A 14796-nucleotide genomic window follows, 5' to 3' on the forward strand; every position below is an offset into this window, starting at 1 on the left:
GCCAGGACAGCTAGGGCTACACAGAGAAACCTGTCTCGAAAAACAAAACAAACAAACAAATAAAAAACCTAAAAATAGATTTATCATATGATGAAGCTAAACCACTTCTGGGTATATACCTGAAGGACTCTAAAGTGACATCCCAGAGATGCATTGGGTGTTTAAGGCAGAGTTGTTCAAAGCAGTCAGGGTTAGAATCAGCTTGGATCTCTGTGAGAAGGAAAGAAAAGTGTGCTGTATATATTATACACAGTGGGATTTCATCCAACCACTGAAAGGAATCAAGTTATATCATTTTCCAGAAGATGGCGAGGATCATATTAAGCAAACAAAATAAGTCATATGAAAGGCCAGCATCACATGTTTTCTCTCACTTGTGAGTTTTAAATTCTTCATAGACCCATAAACTGTTTCTATTGGTCCGTAGATGATATGAAAGCTGAGGGGAGACCAAGGCAAGGGAGGAGACTAGGGAGAGGGAAAAGAGAAAGGGGCGTTAAGGAGAGGGAATGGGGTGGTTAAATACAGTCAAAGAACATGATCACCATCAAAGGCATTGCCTGTGTGAAATAAGCACTTTGTATGATAGATATGCATCTATGAAAAACCTCTATGACTCTGGGAGAACCTTTGTGGTTCAACATCCTGACACAGCAGGCTGTGTTTTCTGATTTATTTATTTCATTTTTCTTAATTAAAATGTGCTTCATTAGAAAATCCATTTAGGCACACTTAACAATCAACGGGCAGACTTTTAAAAGAAATTTTAGATGTATTCATTTTATTTTATGCATTTGGTTGTTTTGCATGCATATATGGATGCGCACCATTCGAGTGCCCGGGGCCTGCAGAGGCCAGAAGAGAGCATCAGATCCCTGGAGCTAGAGTCACTGTGCTGAGAACTAGTGCTTTTAAGTTAAAAGTCATCTCCCCAGCCCATCAACAGACACATTTTGACAAATAGGCTACCTCAGTAACAACTTCCATGACTCGTAGAGCACTAGAACTGCCCAGATGTTTTCTGTAAGATTACCAACATGCCTTTCACAGACCTATTTTTACTCGTGGCAACCCCAGGCTCTTTAAGATGAGTGCCATCTATTGAGAAATGACTGCTGTGTGGATAGTCTTCCAAAGATGCCAAAGGCTCCATTACAGCACATTGATTCTCTCAGTCCACACCATCAGCACCGGCTACGGAATCATCAGAAGTTCTAACTTACAAGTCCATTTCTGGTTGACTGAATCCAAAGCTCTTTAGGAGTGAGTCCCAGAGATCTATGATTTAGTGAGCTGAATCCACAGACCAGGTGGTGATGTGTGTTAAAGTGGGGATCAATGCCTGATTCTCTACAGTTGTATTTCCAGGGTTCCCCATGCTGATTTCATTATATTGCCAGCTCATTTCTGAAGCCACTTTATCAAGCTATAATTGATAGACAGGAGCCATATGTACTTAATGTGTGCTAGTGGATGGGTTTGGAAGTGAATATATGATCATTACCACAGTCTATACCTATTTTAGTTACTTATCTATTGCTGAGAAGAGATACCATGACCAAGGCAACTTATAGAAAAAAAAAGTTTATTGGGGACTTACAGTTTCAGAGGGTGAGTTCATGACCACCCTGGGGTGAACATGAGAGTAGGCAGGCTTGCATAATGCTGGAACTAGAGCTGAGAGTTCTCATACTGAGACAACAACCATGAAGGGAAAGAGGCTGACTAAGAAAGGCATGGTTATTTAAACCCTCAAAGCCTACCCGCAATGACACACCTCCTCCAACAAGGCCACACCTCCTAATTCTTCCCAAATAGTCCCACCAACTGGGAACCAAGCATTCAAATACAGGAGAACCATTTTCATTCATTATGATACTGCAGAACCACCATAAGCCCACACATCGCCTCCACGAGCTTCTTCTTCCTGAAGCAAAGGTTGTTAATACATTTCTGATGACAATCTTAAGGCCTGTTGGAGTTAGAATTTTGTGTCTTTGGGGATGATAACCCAGTTGGCACGGAGTTAAGTTAGGCTGTTGTGCACCTAATTTATTTACAAAATCACACCACTTCTTAACAAGTCATCCCAGTTCCTGTCAGCTAGTGATTTCCTTTGGCATTGGTAGTAAGATCTTTGAGAACATGGCATAGCCGACCCTTTCTTTGCTTTGCTTGAATAATCTCCTTTCAATGAGTCCGAGCCCGGGTGGAGACAGCTGAGGGATCTCCTTCGGATGAGCCCCCGAATCTTGAATTTACAGCCTTTCTTTCCTCTTGTCAGTCTGCAGGTGCAGCAAAGCTTGCTGGGTCATAAGAGGACACTGCAGGAAACACTGCAGATCCGGAGAGCGAGTGAGAAAGCCATGCAGCAATGGGGACTACTGCTGTATGGCAAGCAAGATGGACCATCTGCCCCAGGCACCCAAAAATGTGCTTAGCCGTACCGGAAGTGTGCCAGTAGTGATCTTAAAGAGTGACAACGAATAAGTTAGAATTAAACGGATCTGCAGAGCAGGCAGTGCCAGCTCAAGTATCTCCCAAGTGTCCATTAAATCCGTGACTTCACCTCTGCCGTCTCTCATCTCTGTTCTCACAGGGCTGCCAAGGCAGATATTGAGTTTGCCAAAACCCAGAACCAACTCATGCTAAACATTCCAACAGTTAGATGGAAACTAGAAACTTTCAGCACTCCATGGAAGTTTCCTCAAATATAAATATCAAATGGTTTCCCTCAAGACAGTTTTCCATTTCTTTTGGGCCAACCTGCTGGTGTCCTTTGTCTTGTTCTCCATCCAAGTGCCTGCCTTCAAAAGGGCAACAGGGAAGCCACTGTGGATGCTTGTGTTTATTTGCCTTCTAGTTTAATGTAAGTAACTCCTTGGCATGTTTTTGTTTGTCGTGGTACCCACAGCTACCAGGACCTAAGAGCTCTCTTCAAACCTTGGAAAATGCCTTTAATTTGTCCATCCTAGGTATCACTAGCTTGCCTTTCATCCTAAACTGAGGAGCCCTTCTGCCTACTTTGCTTAAGAAAAACGGCTGGGGAATATCACAGGGGCAGAACTCTTAGTGTGCGTGAGCCTCTCCGTTCAGTCCTCCCTCCCTCTCCCTCTCCCTCTCCCTCTCCCTCCCCCCCCTCTGTGTGTGTGTGTGTGTGTGTGTGTGTGTGTGTGAGAGAGAGAGAGAGAGAGAGAGAGAGAGAGAGGAAGCGACGAGATGAGACAAAGAGAAATAAAGACTGGAATGTGCTAGAAGATCACTAAAATGCCCTTCATTCTCTTGAATAAATGATTCAGGAAAACTAGAGGTAGATTCAATGAAGATGTGATGTAAGACACAGATTGTATAGACATTCACGCAGATTCCTGAGTGTGGAATTTGACCATTGCCTCCCATCACGACGATTAACTCCGCACAGATTAACCATCAACTTGGAACCACAAAATGACTGCAAGAAAGCATGGTGGGAAGCCACGGGCACTCGTCTAAGACATACTACTTTAAAGTTTATTCAAAATGTCAGGAATCTGAAACAAAAATAGACAGAGGGGATCCCACTAAACTTGAGTGCTTCTGAACAGCCAAAAGGCTGAGGTGACAAGCTATAGACGGAGAGGAGGTATTTGCATGGTGTACAGAGTAAGGGGATCAGTTCTCAGCACATAAACGTCTGAACTCTATAGAAAGAAAACAATGGATGTGGCTTCTAGACTGGACAGGAGTCTCAAGAGACATTTCTCTAAAGAACACACACAAGTGGCCATCAGAGAAATGCAATTACTGCCAAGTCCGTCAAGAAATGCAGGTTTAACTACATAGAGTTATTGCTGGCACCTGTTGAGGTGGCTAACGTCAAAAAGAGAGCAGACACGAACGTGAGAGGATGGAAGGTAGGCTAATCCCTCACGCTGCAGCTGAGGGTGGCCATTACAGGTAACAGCCATATAGAAGTTGAGGGAGGGGCTGATTAAAAAACAAAACAACAACAACAACAACAACAACAACAACAAAAAAAAAAACCTAAGACTAAAATTCAAGCTGCGGAATGATCCAGTGATCCAACCTCTAAGCCTTAACCCAGTGATGTAGGATCTGTTCACTGAGAGGATGGCTTTTAGAAAACTGCTAAAAGCAACTTTGGTATCCCCCGCACCTCCCTCCCCCCAAAAAAACCTGGCCCTGCAATGACACGAGGTGAGTGCAGGAGAAAAGAGAGTATAGCTGAACATCAAGTGTCATCTCCCCAGAAGATGCCTGAAAAAGAGCATCCCCAAACCAGCAGTCAGGAGAGGGCAGCTATAGAGTCGAGAGAGACTGGCAGGGTTTAACAATTGTCAAGTTCAGCTCCACCTAATGCTTAGATTATCTCCATTGAAGCATCCTTATACCTGCTGATGAGTCCCCTAAGCATCCACTGAGGAGAAGCAGAACAGAAGCCAACGATGTCAAGATGTGCATGCCACCCTCCGACTCTCCCTCCCTCCTCCCTTCCTCCCTCCCTCCTTCTAATCTCTCTCTCTCTCTCTCTCTCTCTCTCTCTCTCTCTCTCTCTCTCTCACACACACACACACACACTCTCTCTCTCTCTCTCTCTCTCTCTCTCTCTCTCTCTCTCTCTCTCTCTCACACACACACACACACACATGAATAATAATAATAAAGTAAATTAATAAATATTTTAAATTATTACAAAAAAAACCCTCCAACAGACTCTAGAAAATCTGGCTCCATATATGTTCTGCAGGTCATACTTAAAGAAATTAACAGTCCCATCATTCTTCTAACACAGAGGTTTGTCTGCCAAGGCTAGACTTTGGCACCTTCCCTCTTAAGCATGCTAAGTTCTGGCCCATATGGTCCAGCAGCCCTGTGTACTATTGGAATGTGTCTCAAGAGAATAGCTATCAATTTCCAAGGCTCATCTCAGGTCAGGTTGTCATGAGGAAGGCTCGCAGGCAAACTGGCTGGCTTCTGGACCAGAAAGATCCCAAAGTCTCCATTTCACTTGATTCCACATACCTGTTGAGTATCCAGGTCTCATCCCCATGTGATAAAACTGAGTTATGTTAAGCTTATGTTGAAGTTGTACAAACAGCAGAACTAAGAGTCTAATGCTTTATGGGCTGAACCAGCTGCAAATCTCACCAGTCTGCACGACTAAATCTGAAGTCTGGTGGCTGGAGAGATGGTGCAGTGGTTAGGAGCACTGCTGCTCTTTAAAGAGACCACGGTTCCCAGTACCTGCATCAGGCGGTGGTCACCATGCCCTGGAACTCCAGCTCCCCATCTCACGCCCTCTCCTGGCCTCCTCGGGTATTGCACTCTTGTGTCCAAATGCACATGCAGACACTCACATAGACAGGTAATAAGTAAAAATAAAAAACCTTTTCATTAAATCTGGAGTATGATTTTTAACAAGGGTGGTCCTCCAAGTTACAGGAAATAAAGACATTTCCTAATCCTCTAAGTGCTGCTCTGCTGAGAGATCCCAGCCCCGATCTCCAGCGTGTTCTGTGGACTCCACTGAATTCACACAGCATCTCTGCATAGTGTCTGTGATCATCTTTTTCTACTGTAACCACTGAGGTGGCTGGATTTGGTTTGGACTCCAAGCACTTGTTTCTGTAATTCAATCTCAAGCCACCAAGGTCACAATTGAATTAATTGTAATGCCACTGACTGCAAGGAAGTGCCAACTTACCACTCTTCCATTGGCAGTAAGTGCAGCACTGTCTTCAAAACCAAGAGCAACATGAACCCAGCCTCCACCTCCTCAGCTTCATAGGTAAACACAGAGCCATAGTGGAAGTGACTAAGGGATTGTGTGACTAGGCTACCTTGAACGGTAGACCAGTTTTCTGTGTCCTAAAGGCATATCTCGATGCTGGGGTCTCTGCAGACAATGCCCAGATCTCCCGTGTCCCCAGGATACCCCCATGAACAGTAACATCCAAGTTACTCCGAATGCCTTTGACAGAAGCATCCTTGGCAACAGTGGGTAACTTTGTATGGCTGTCTGTTGGACGCTCCACACTCTATTGCAAGTCAGCTCTGTTATCAAGCCACTTTCCCTGTTGGAACAGAGGTTAGCACTTCAGTTTCTATATGTGGACATGTGTTTATTTTGTTTCCATAAGCCTTCGCTGAGCTGATGCCTTGTGCCTTGGGGGGCTTTGTGCCAACCCATACCAACCTCACGGTCTAATGTAGAGAGATACTGATAAGGACAGATTGAGGGGTCGATGCTAAGAAAAGGTTTCTCTGTAGTCCAAGCTGTCATAGAACTCACTTTGGTAGAGCAGGCTGGCCTCAAACTCAAAGATCTGCCTGCCTCTGCCTCCAGAGTGCTAGGACTAAAGGTGTGCACTACCCCTGCCTGACTGGACTAAAGGTGTGCGCCACCCCTGCCTGACTGGACTAAAGGTGTGCACCACCCCTGCCTGACTGGAGGAGGGATCTTGCGAGCAGGCTTAGTCTAGAGTGAGGAGAGACTGTGGACAAGGGGTTTAGCCCTTGACAAAAGGCCTGGAAAAGTTAAGGATGAAATCCTAATGTGAGTTTCCCCTCTCTGAACTCCCAAACGTCCTCCAGGCCTGTGACTTAAAAGCTTCGCCTGTGCTCTCAGGAACTGTTTCAGATGCTCAGACCACACGGCAGCCAACAGGCTGATGTTTTGCTTGGATACGCTTTAACATCTCTCTCTGGCTCAATGCACATCCCTCTGCCCACACGACAGAAAGGCCAATAAAGCTCTTGGCCAGATTCACACTGTCCCTGTGTTCCGGATGCCTGGATGTTCTACCTCCCAAGAGCCATGAGGTTCCTGCTGCTGGTTCTTCCTGTCCTTGCTCTTCTACCCCAAGTGATCCCAGGTAACAGAACCGTGGGAAATGACCAAAATGAAGGTCTAGCAGGCCCTGGACTGTGTGGCTGGCTATTCTCCCTAACACAACCAGCACCATTTTTTCTCACTGAAACTGTGTCTCTCACAAGGGTAGTGCAGAGGTAGGTCATGTAATCCTAGAACAGTCCATACGGCCCAAGGTCTCGCTCGCTCCATGTTTCCAGCTAAGGAATAAGGTTGGACTTTCCTCCATGTTCTCCCCGGCTTGTGCAGCTCCTAAGATCATCTCCCAAAGTCCACAGCCCCATGGCATCTCGGCTTTTTAAAGTCTCGCGACTGCTCTCAAGGAAGTCCTTTGTCTCCTCATGTTCTGGGATTTGGTGAACAAAATGTCTTCAGGGCAGTTACGTGGATGACAGAGCTGGCTTTTTTCTCCCTTGGATGCTGTAAGTCTAGGGCTTGAAAACCATTGCTTTTTAAAGGCCACCCAAAGGCCTGGCTAAAACCCTGACTCTCTCACTCCAGAAAACCTGCCTCCTCAAATAACTCATAGTCATGAGGTGGATTTCTTTTCTATAGAGTTGCTTACACTTATTTGTTTGTTTATTTTAACTTGGGGAGGGGGAGCAATATGTGTGTGCCACAGTGCACACACAGAGATCGGAGAAAGAGACCGTGGGAGTCCGTCATCTCCCTCCATTGCTAGGGTCTTAGGGTCAACCCAGGTCTACCAGTTTAAACAGCAAGTGCCATGTAGCCATCTCATCAGCCCTAGATGAGTTTCTTGATAAGGGTAGCTTGACACAGGTCCGGGACAGCTTTGTTGTGACTGTCCCCAATGTAACAAGTTTACTTTCATTAGTGAGTGATCAATCACACTTCAAGAAAAGCAAAACCTGGGTAGGGAAAAAAAAAGTCAGGAGCAGCTATTTGGAGATGCGTGGTATTATCAAACTGCAGCTAGGAGGAGCCTAAGGGCTGTGTCCTGCCACAGTCCCAGCGGTGGGACCATATAGTGGAATGCCAGATTCATAGCCATCTAGCAACAGTAACTTAAAATCATTGGCCTCTCCTTTGATTATTTAGACTACGGTGCTGAGAAAAGATGCTTGAAAATTTTGGGGCACTGCAGGAGACACTGCAAAGATGGAGAAATGGCCCACGAATCGTGCAAATATTACCGAGTCTGCTGTGTTCCAGACTTCGACAGCTACAGGCAAAATGATGCTATCACTTGGACCACGGAGGAAACCTCTACAATAGAGTATGATCTGTCCTCAGATTTCATAGGTGTACTTAGGGCAATATAGTTGAAGGAGTGTTAAATAAATAAATAAATAAATAACCTGAGAGGTGGCTGGAGAGCCCTGTCCCTGAAGTTTCTGACAGCTCCTGACTTATCAGATGTCACTCGCTCATGTCCCAAGAAGGATGAACTAAGTCATACATAGAAAGCACCGAGACACCCATGAGGCATAGCCACCCACTGTGACTGTGCAACTCTAGGTAAAACCTACTGTGTAAAGCATCCCCATGCTTCCAGTGGCAAAGTCTTCCGTGCTCTTGAAGTGCTGTGGACACTGTCTGTGCTCCTTATTTGCTGGTGGTCTGTGTTGGGGTTGCAGCGCTTGAGGAAGAATTCACTTCCACACTGGCATTTCTCATACCTTTAATTCCAGCATTTGGGAGGCAAAGGCAAGCAGATATCTATGAGTTTGAGAACAGAGTGAGTTCCAGGACAGTCAGGGTTACACAGAAAAATTTTCTTCTTCTTCTCAAAGGAAGAAGAAGGAGGAGGAGAAAGAGGAGGAGGAAGAGGAGGAGGAAAGAGGAGGAAGAGAAAGAGGAGGAGAGGAAGAAGGAGGAGGAGGAGAAGAAAAGTTATATATTATATATAATTATATTATATATTGTATATTATTATTGTGTATTATTGTATATTGTATATATTATATATAGTTATATATAATATATTGTATGTAATATATTATAATATGTTATATAATATACATTACATATAATATATATAAGTTCTCTAAAATTTTAGGAATTAAAAGACCTAGCAATTATGGAGAATGGAATGTATTATTCAAATTTCCTCTGTAGTAACCATCAAGCCAATCTCAGCCTCACAGTTTGAAGCTGTGGGCAGACAGCTTCCTCTAAGTCTAACAGCTCTGCTTAGAAGCTCTTCCAGGCTTAACCAACTGTGTCTTCCAGACTACAGGACTGTCCCATCCCTCCTGCTCTGGTGCCTCCCTGGGTCCTACATTGCATAGGCAGTCACAGCTCATCCGAAATCCTTAACTCCCCTCCCTGGTCTCCACCACACTCTCCCACCTCCAGTGCCTGGTCAGGTTCCTCTCTGAAAGTGACTCAGGAGCCCAGACCCTTTTCCCACAGGGCTGCATCCAGAATGGGACAAACCTCTCACCATGCAAAGCCCAGTCTCCTGATGTATCTCCAGTGGAAGAAAAACGAACAAGCATTGTCAGATGCATACATTTTAATAAGGGGGCAGACAGCAGGGACGGCTTCCCCGGAAGTCTGTACACGGTGTGCAGGCTGTCACGGTATTCTTGGCCAGTGCTTCTCATAAGACCAGTTAGTGTTGTCATCTACTCCTGTAAGGCTGATCCTCACGTAGGACTGGAGGCAGCACATCTGGAAATTTCTGCAGTAGAAGTAGGCCTGTTCACTCTTTTTGCAGGAAGACCTACAGAATCCTCTGTTACCCATGCATTGAAGGATAGGATTTTTGCCTGGCCAAAAAATAAAAATAAATAAATAAATAAAATAAAAAACAAAGAATGATAATCAATTTCTGTTTACCAGTGACATACATTGGGGGAGTCGAGAGCACATGAAAAAACCTGAAGGGTGATAGCAAGTGCCACAGTCAAGAGGGACAGAGTCAGTGTCCTGCCCTCTCTTTGTCTTGCTGTGTGCAGGTCAAAGCTCTGGACATTAGGAAGACAAAGACAGCCGGGTACCAGCACAAAAGCCAACACAGGACAAAAGAGAGGGCCCAGAAGTAAACCCACAGCTAGAGATACAAGAGGTCCCAACCATACGTTCACTGTGAGGAGAAGACTTAATTCACTGCCTGCTGCCAGTAGCCCTGGGTGTGAAGGTGCAGGGACTCGGACTAGGTCTGCATCTGGTCCTTTCCAAACTCAAAGGATCATGCAGGGCCACCAGGCCCCACAGTGCCACTGAAGGACACACGAAAGAGAGAATGCCCTTCCCAACTAGGGTGGCATCAAAAGACACAAACTTTGGAGCTCCAAGCACAGTGTAGCAATGAGAAGCCACCCCCCACCCCTGCCTCCATGTCAGGGCCTAGGCCAGAATCTTACAATACACAAAATGCCCAGGTCGCAGTCAAAACTCACTCATTGAAACCAGGACAATCGCATGTCAAAATAAACAACGATAGCCAACCAAACTCTGGATCCCTCCCTGTTCAGAGCATCAGTGGTTCATCTCTTCTCATTCTGAACTGTTATCATGGATGCACATAGTGGGTTGTTTAATCATTCCTGTATTTAGGAACATTTTTGTTTGTGTGTGTGTGTGTGTGTGTTTATTTGTGTGAGCGCACATGTATGTGCATACATATGGAGGCCAGATCTCAACCTTGGGTGTTGTTCTCAGAAACAGTCTACCTTGCTTTTTGGAGACAGGGTCTCTCAATGGAAGCTGACCTGGGTCATTTGGGCTGACATGCTTGGCAAGAGGCCCGGGATTCTGTGGTCTCTGCTTCTCCAACACTGAGATGACAGGCTCACTCCAGCATGTTCTGCTTTCTGTGGGTCTTGGGAATCCAAACCCAAGCCCTTGAACCTGCACAGCAAGCACTTTTACCACTGAGCCACCTCTCCAGCCTGCAAACTGGCCTCACTAAAAGGTTCTGGTTAAAACCATGAGCTTGGGGCTGGAGAGATAGCTCAGTGGTTAAGAGCACTGACTGCTCTTCCAGAGGTCCTGAGTTCAATTCCCAGCAGCTACATGGTGACTCACAACCATGTGTAATGGGATCTGATGCCCTCTTCTGGTGTTTCTGAAGACAGCTACAGTGTACTCATATACATAAAATAAATAAATCTTTTTAAAATATTTATTTATTATTATATCTAAGTACACTGGTTGTTGGGATTTGAATTTAGGACCTTTGGAAGAGCAGCCAGTGCTCTTAACTGCTGAGCCATCTTTCCAGCCCCGAAATAAATAAATCTTAAGAAAACAAAACAGAAAAACCCCATGAGCTTGTAAAAAATAATAAAATAAAATAAAATTTTAAAAATAAAATAATTAAAAAACAAAAAAAACAGCTGGGCATGGTGGCGCACGCCTTTAATCCCAGCACTTGGGAGGCAGAAGCAGGCAGATTTCTGAGTTTGAGGCCAGCCTGGTCTACAAAGGGAGTTCCAGGACAGCCAGGGCTTTACAGAGAAACCCTGTCTCAAAAAACGAAAAAGAACAAAACAAAGCAAAACAAAACAAAAAACAAAACAAAACCAGGAATTTGGGGGCTGGAGACATGGCTCAGTGGTTAAGAGATTTGCTGTTCTTGCAGAGGACCTGAGTTCGGTTCCCAGACTCACTCATAGCCATTCCTAACTCCAATTCTAGAATCCCAGTTCTGTTTTCTGAACCCTCTGATCACCAGGTATATGCATGGTACACATACACACATGCAGGTCAAACACTCAGACACAAAAAAGAAAATTTATAATATGAGCTCCAGGTTCAGTGAAAGACCCTGTCTCAAACAAATAATGTGGAGGGTCTGGAGAGATGTTTCAGGGGTTCAGAGCAGAGGACCCCTCTGAGTTCAATCCCCAGCACCCACATGAAGGCTCACCACCATCTGTAATGTGATCTGTTGCCCTCTTCTGGCATGTGGGTGTACAAGCAGATAGAGCACTCATATAGGTGACAGCATCTTCAACACTGTGCTATTGACCCTATTGCCAAGATCCAGCCCTGACAGCTTCTCTCCACTGCCTCCGAACTCCATCCTTCCATCTCCCCACCCCAGTCCTTTATGACTGACAAACACAAACAAGATTCTGTGAGTTTTAATGCGGTGTGGAGACTAAAGGACAAGAGGCCATGTCCTTTCTATCCACAGTAGGGTCTTTTCTTCCTTTTTGGATTTTTATGGTCATCATAGGAGTGGTCCAGCTAAGGACTCCATTAGTGGTCATAGGAGGGAGTGTTAAGTAACATTCAGGGACAAAGCAGTGTTTGTGATTTTGGCAGCATGTGACACTGTCTTCACCATTCTTGTGTACCACCGGCAGTGTTGGTCCTCCCAACAAGCATCTTTGGGGCAAGGAACAATTGTTAGGCATGAGTTAGCATTGCTCAAAGAGCAGCAGAGGGCAGGAGGATAGGAGGGAAAACAGAGCCACACAGTTGGGTGAGCAGTGCTGACCCCAGTCCCAGGAAAGGTGAGTGGGCTCCAGAGTGAGGGCAGAGGTGACTGTCGCTCTTGGAAACTTTCAGGAAATATCCCCGCCCCCTCTTTGAGTCAGGATCTCAATTCTTAGCCTGAAACTTGGTATGCTGAGCAGGCTGGCCTCAGACTCAAAGAAATTCACCTCCAGTGCTGGAATTAAATGGGTGTGCCACCATATCCAGCCAAGGACTGTCCTTTTCAACGTTTCTCCCCACCAATCATTCTGCCCCCAACTAGTGTGTCCTCCAGAATAAATGTGTGTTGGTGAGGGTCCTACCTAGTGGAGCTGGGTCCAATGGGAAAGGGACAGTGCCCGTCTGTTTCAATTGTGGACAGAGGAGACCCCATCACATTACAGAGTCAGCTCCTTAGACGGCTGGGGACAGGGACCAGCAAGCCTTGCTCCAGTCACAGCCAACTCTCCATAATTTCTTACTCACCAAGTTAAACCTCAAGGCCCAGTCAGCCTCCTGCCTTGGCAAACTCAAGGATCCTGAGGCCTCACTCCAAGCCAGACCCAAATCTAATCAAGTCACCAGCCAGTTCCCAGCAGCTGCCTACCCACAAGCTGAATCGAAGCACCCCCCACTCCAGAACTCACCCCCACCCTCAGCCCAAGTCCAGCCTAATGCTAGCAGCGACACCACTCAAGCCAAGCATCCCCGTCTTGCACCCTGTTGTCAGGAAGACCAAGCCCCCACCTTCAGTTCATGCTCCACTTTCTCTGTGACCCCAGGTCCTGGGTGCCCCCTCATCAGGAATCACCCCCAGCCATGTCCCCAACCAGAACCCAATCCTTCACCCCTCAGAGCTCTCCTAAGTTCCCACCAGAATGTCACTCTTGCCCTCGAGGTACCAGACGCCCCACAAACATCCCTCATGCACCCACTTAGCAAAAAAAGATTTTGAGAGAAAGACAGAGGCAGGCAGGCAGGCAGGCACACACACACTCACACATACATACATACATACATACATACATACATACACACACACACACACAAAGAGAGAGAGAGAGAAGCAGCAGCATGCCTGACAGGATCTTGGGGTACCCTTCAAAGCTTCATGAAATAGGGATAGACTTGGGTGTCACCTCTATGGGAGTAAAGGAAAGAAACCCAGAGACAGGACCCCAGATCCCCAAAAAACCCACATTACCTGACACGACCAGTTCCTTTGCCACAAGTATGGCAAGAAGCAGGAGAGCTAGCCTCATGGTGGCACCACCCAGGGTGGAGGTGGTAAGTGGCCTGCAGGGGATGGCAGCAGAGCCTTCACTGAGGTAGGGATGAGCCTCCTTTTATCAGCAGGGCTGTGGGAGGTGACTTAGAGCAGAGGGGGATTTGTACAAGGTCAGCCAGTCCGAAGGACAGTGTGAGTAGCAGATATCTCGGCACAAAATGAGAGTGAAGGAAAGCGGCTGGCCAGACATGACCTCCGGCCTAGGAAGTTCAAGAGTGAACTGAAGCTGGTCAGGCTTTGAGACCCATGTTAATTACCATAGGATGCGTGTCAAGGAACATTTACGTTTTTAGCATTATTCATTCTTGGCTTTCTCCCCCCCCCCTTTTTTTATTCTCGCCACACACATGTGTATGTCTCATGAAATCTTGAATCTTCCAGTATGTTCCACACCAAGGCCTCAGAGCTGGGACCGCTGCTGCCTCTGACTGTCTTATCAGGTGTCTCTTGTGGGTGCTGGGTCTTCGCTCTGAACTATAATAAGTTCTCTTGCAGCCTTCACTGGTCACGTGAGACTTCCGTATTTATCATACATATTTGTCTTTGTTTCTCTCACTGAGACGTGGGGAACTTGGCATGACTGTGCCCTTCGGAGGATCGTGGGCTAGAGGCTTCTCAGTGTAGGGAGGTGGTAGAGCCTTTAACAGGTAGGGCTGCTGGGCAGATGGCTCAGCGGGTAAAATATTTGCTGTGTAAATGTGAAGACTTGAGTTTGGATTCCCAACGTTCACAAAAGAGCCAGGCTCAGTGGCACACATCTATAATCCAGGAACAGAGGAAGCCAAGTCACAGTGACCTTATGGCTCTCTGGCCAGCCAATCCAGGCAAGTCACTGTGGCCCAGGTTCAGAAAGAGACCTTATCTTAAAAATTAAGTGGCAAGTAATTGAGAAAGACACCTGACACAGGCCTCTTACACACACACACACGTACACACACACACCAAGGCAGGCCTAGTAGGAGATAAAAAGTCATGGGATTTCACAGTTAGAAGATGTGAGGGGCTCTGCTTATATCCCAAGCAAGTGACTTGCTGTAGCAAGAGTGAGCTTGACCTCTGGTCACCTCCAGCTTCCTGCTTTGCCATGTGATCCTCACCCCTGGGATGCCAAGCCACCAAGAGTCCCCAAGTGAGGTGGGACAGATGAGGATGGCTAATCAAACTGATTTTGATGGATCTCTGTTCTTTATGAAGTATACAGCCTTGGATATTTAGTAATATTTATTTATTAACTGTTTAA

At 46.0% G+C, this 14796-nt stretch overlaps 2 protein-coding genes across 2 annotated transcripts; one reads left to right on the top strand and one right to left on the bottom strand.

The window, feature by feature from the left end:
- The first annotated feature begins 6793 nt into the window (after positions 1–6793).
- Positions 6794–8168, top strand: Defb118 (defensin beta 118). The gene is made up of 2 exons (XM_021178749.1): positions 6794–6875; positions 7934–8168. The coding sequence occupies exons 1-2, from the start codon at positions 6797–6799 to the stop codon at positions 8155–8157; spliced, it is 303 nt and encodes a 100-aa protein (XP_021034408.1). The 5' UTR covers positions 6794–6796; the 3' UTR covers positions 8158–8168.
- A 1167-nt stretch (positions 8169–9335) lies between these two features.
- Positions 9336–13587, bottom strand: LOC110290253 (beta-defensin 19). Its single transcript, XM_021156757.1, has 2 exons — positions 13473–13587; positions 9336–9609 (listed from the first exon to the last, which is right to left on the bottom strand). Exons 1-2 carry the CDS (start codon positions 13528–13530, stop codon positions 9416–9418), a joined length of 252 nt encoding a protein of 83 aa, XP_021012416.1. The 5' UTR covers positions 13531–13587; the 3' UTR covers positions 9336–9415.
- Between the last annotated feature and the right edge of the window lie 1209 nt (positions 13588–14796).

Source organism: Mus caroli, chromosome 2, assembly GCF_900094665.2.
Source record: "Mus caroli chromosome 2, CAROLI_EIJ_v1.1, whole genome shotgun sequence".
Taxonomy (NCBI): Eukaryota; Metazoa; Chordata; class Mammalia; order Rodentia; family Muridae; genus Mus; species Mus caroli.

Coding starts and splice junctions, on each gene's coding strand:
- Defb118 (XM_021178749.1), top strand. CDS start 6,797: ATGTTCTACCTCCCAAGAGCCATGAGGTTCCTGCTGCTGGTTCTTCCT. Junction 6,876..7,933: donor TCTACCCCAAGTGATCCCAG/GTAACAGAACCG, acceptor TTGATTATTTAG/ACTACGGTGCTGAGAAAAGA.
- LOC110290253 (XM_021156757.1), bottom strand. CDS start 13,530: ATGAGGCTAGCTCTCCTGCTTCTTGCCATACTTGTGGCAAAGGAACTG. Junction 9,610..13,472: donor AAAGGAACTGGTCGTGTCAG/GTAATGTGGGTT, acceptor TTTTTTGGCCAG/GCAAAAATCCTATCCTTCAA.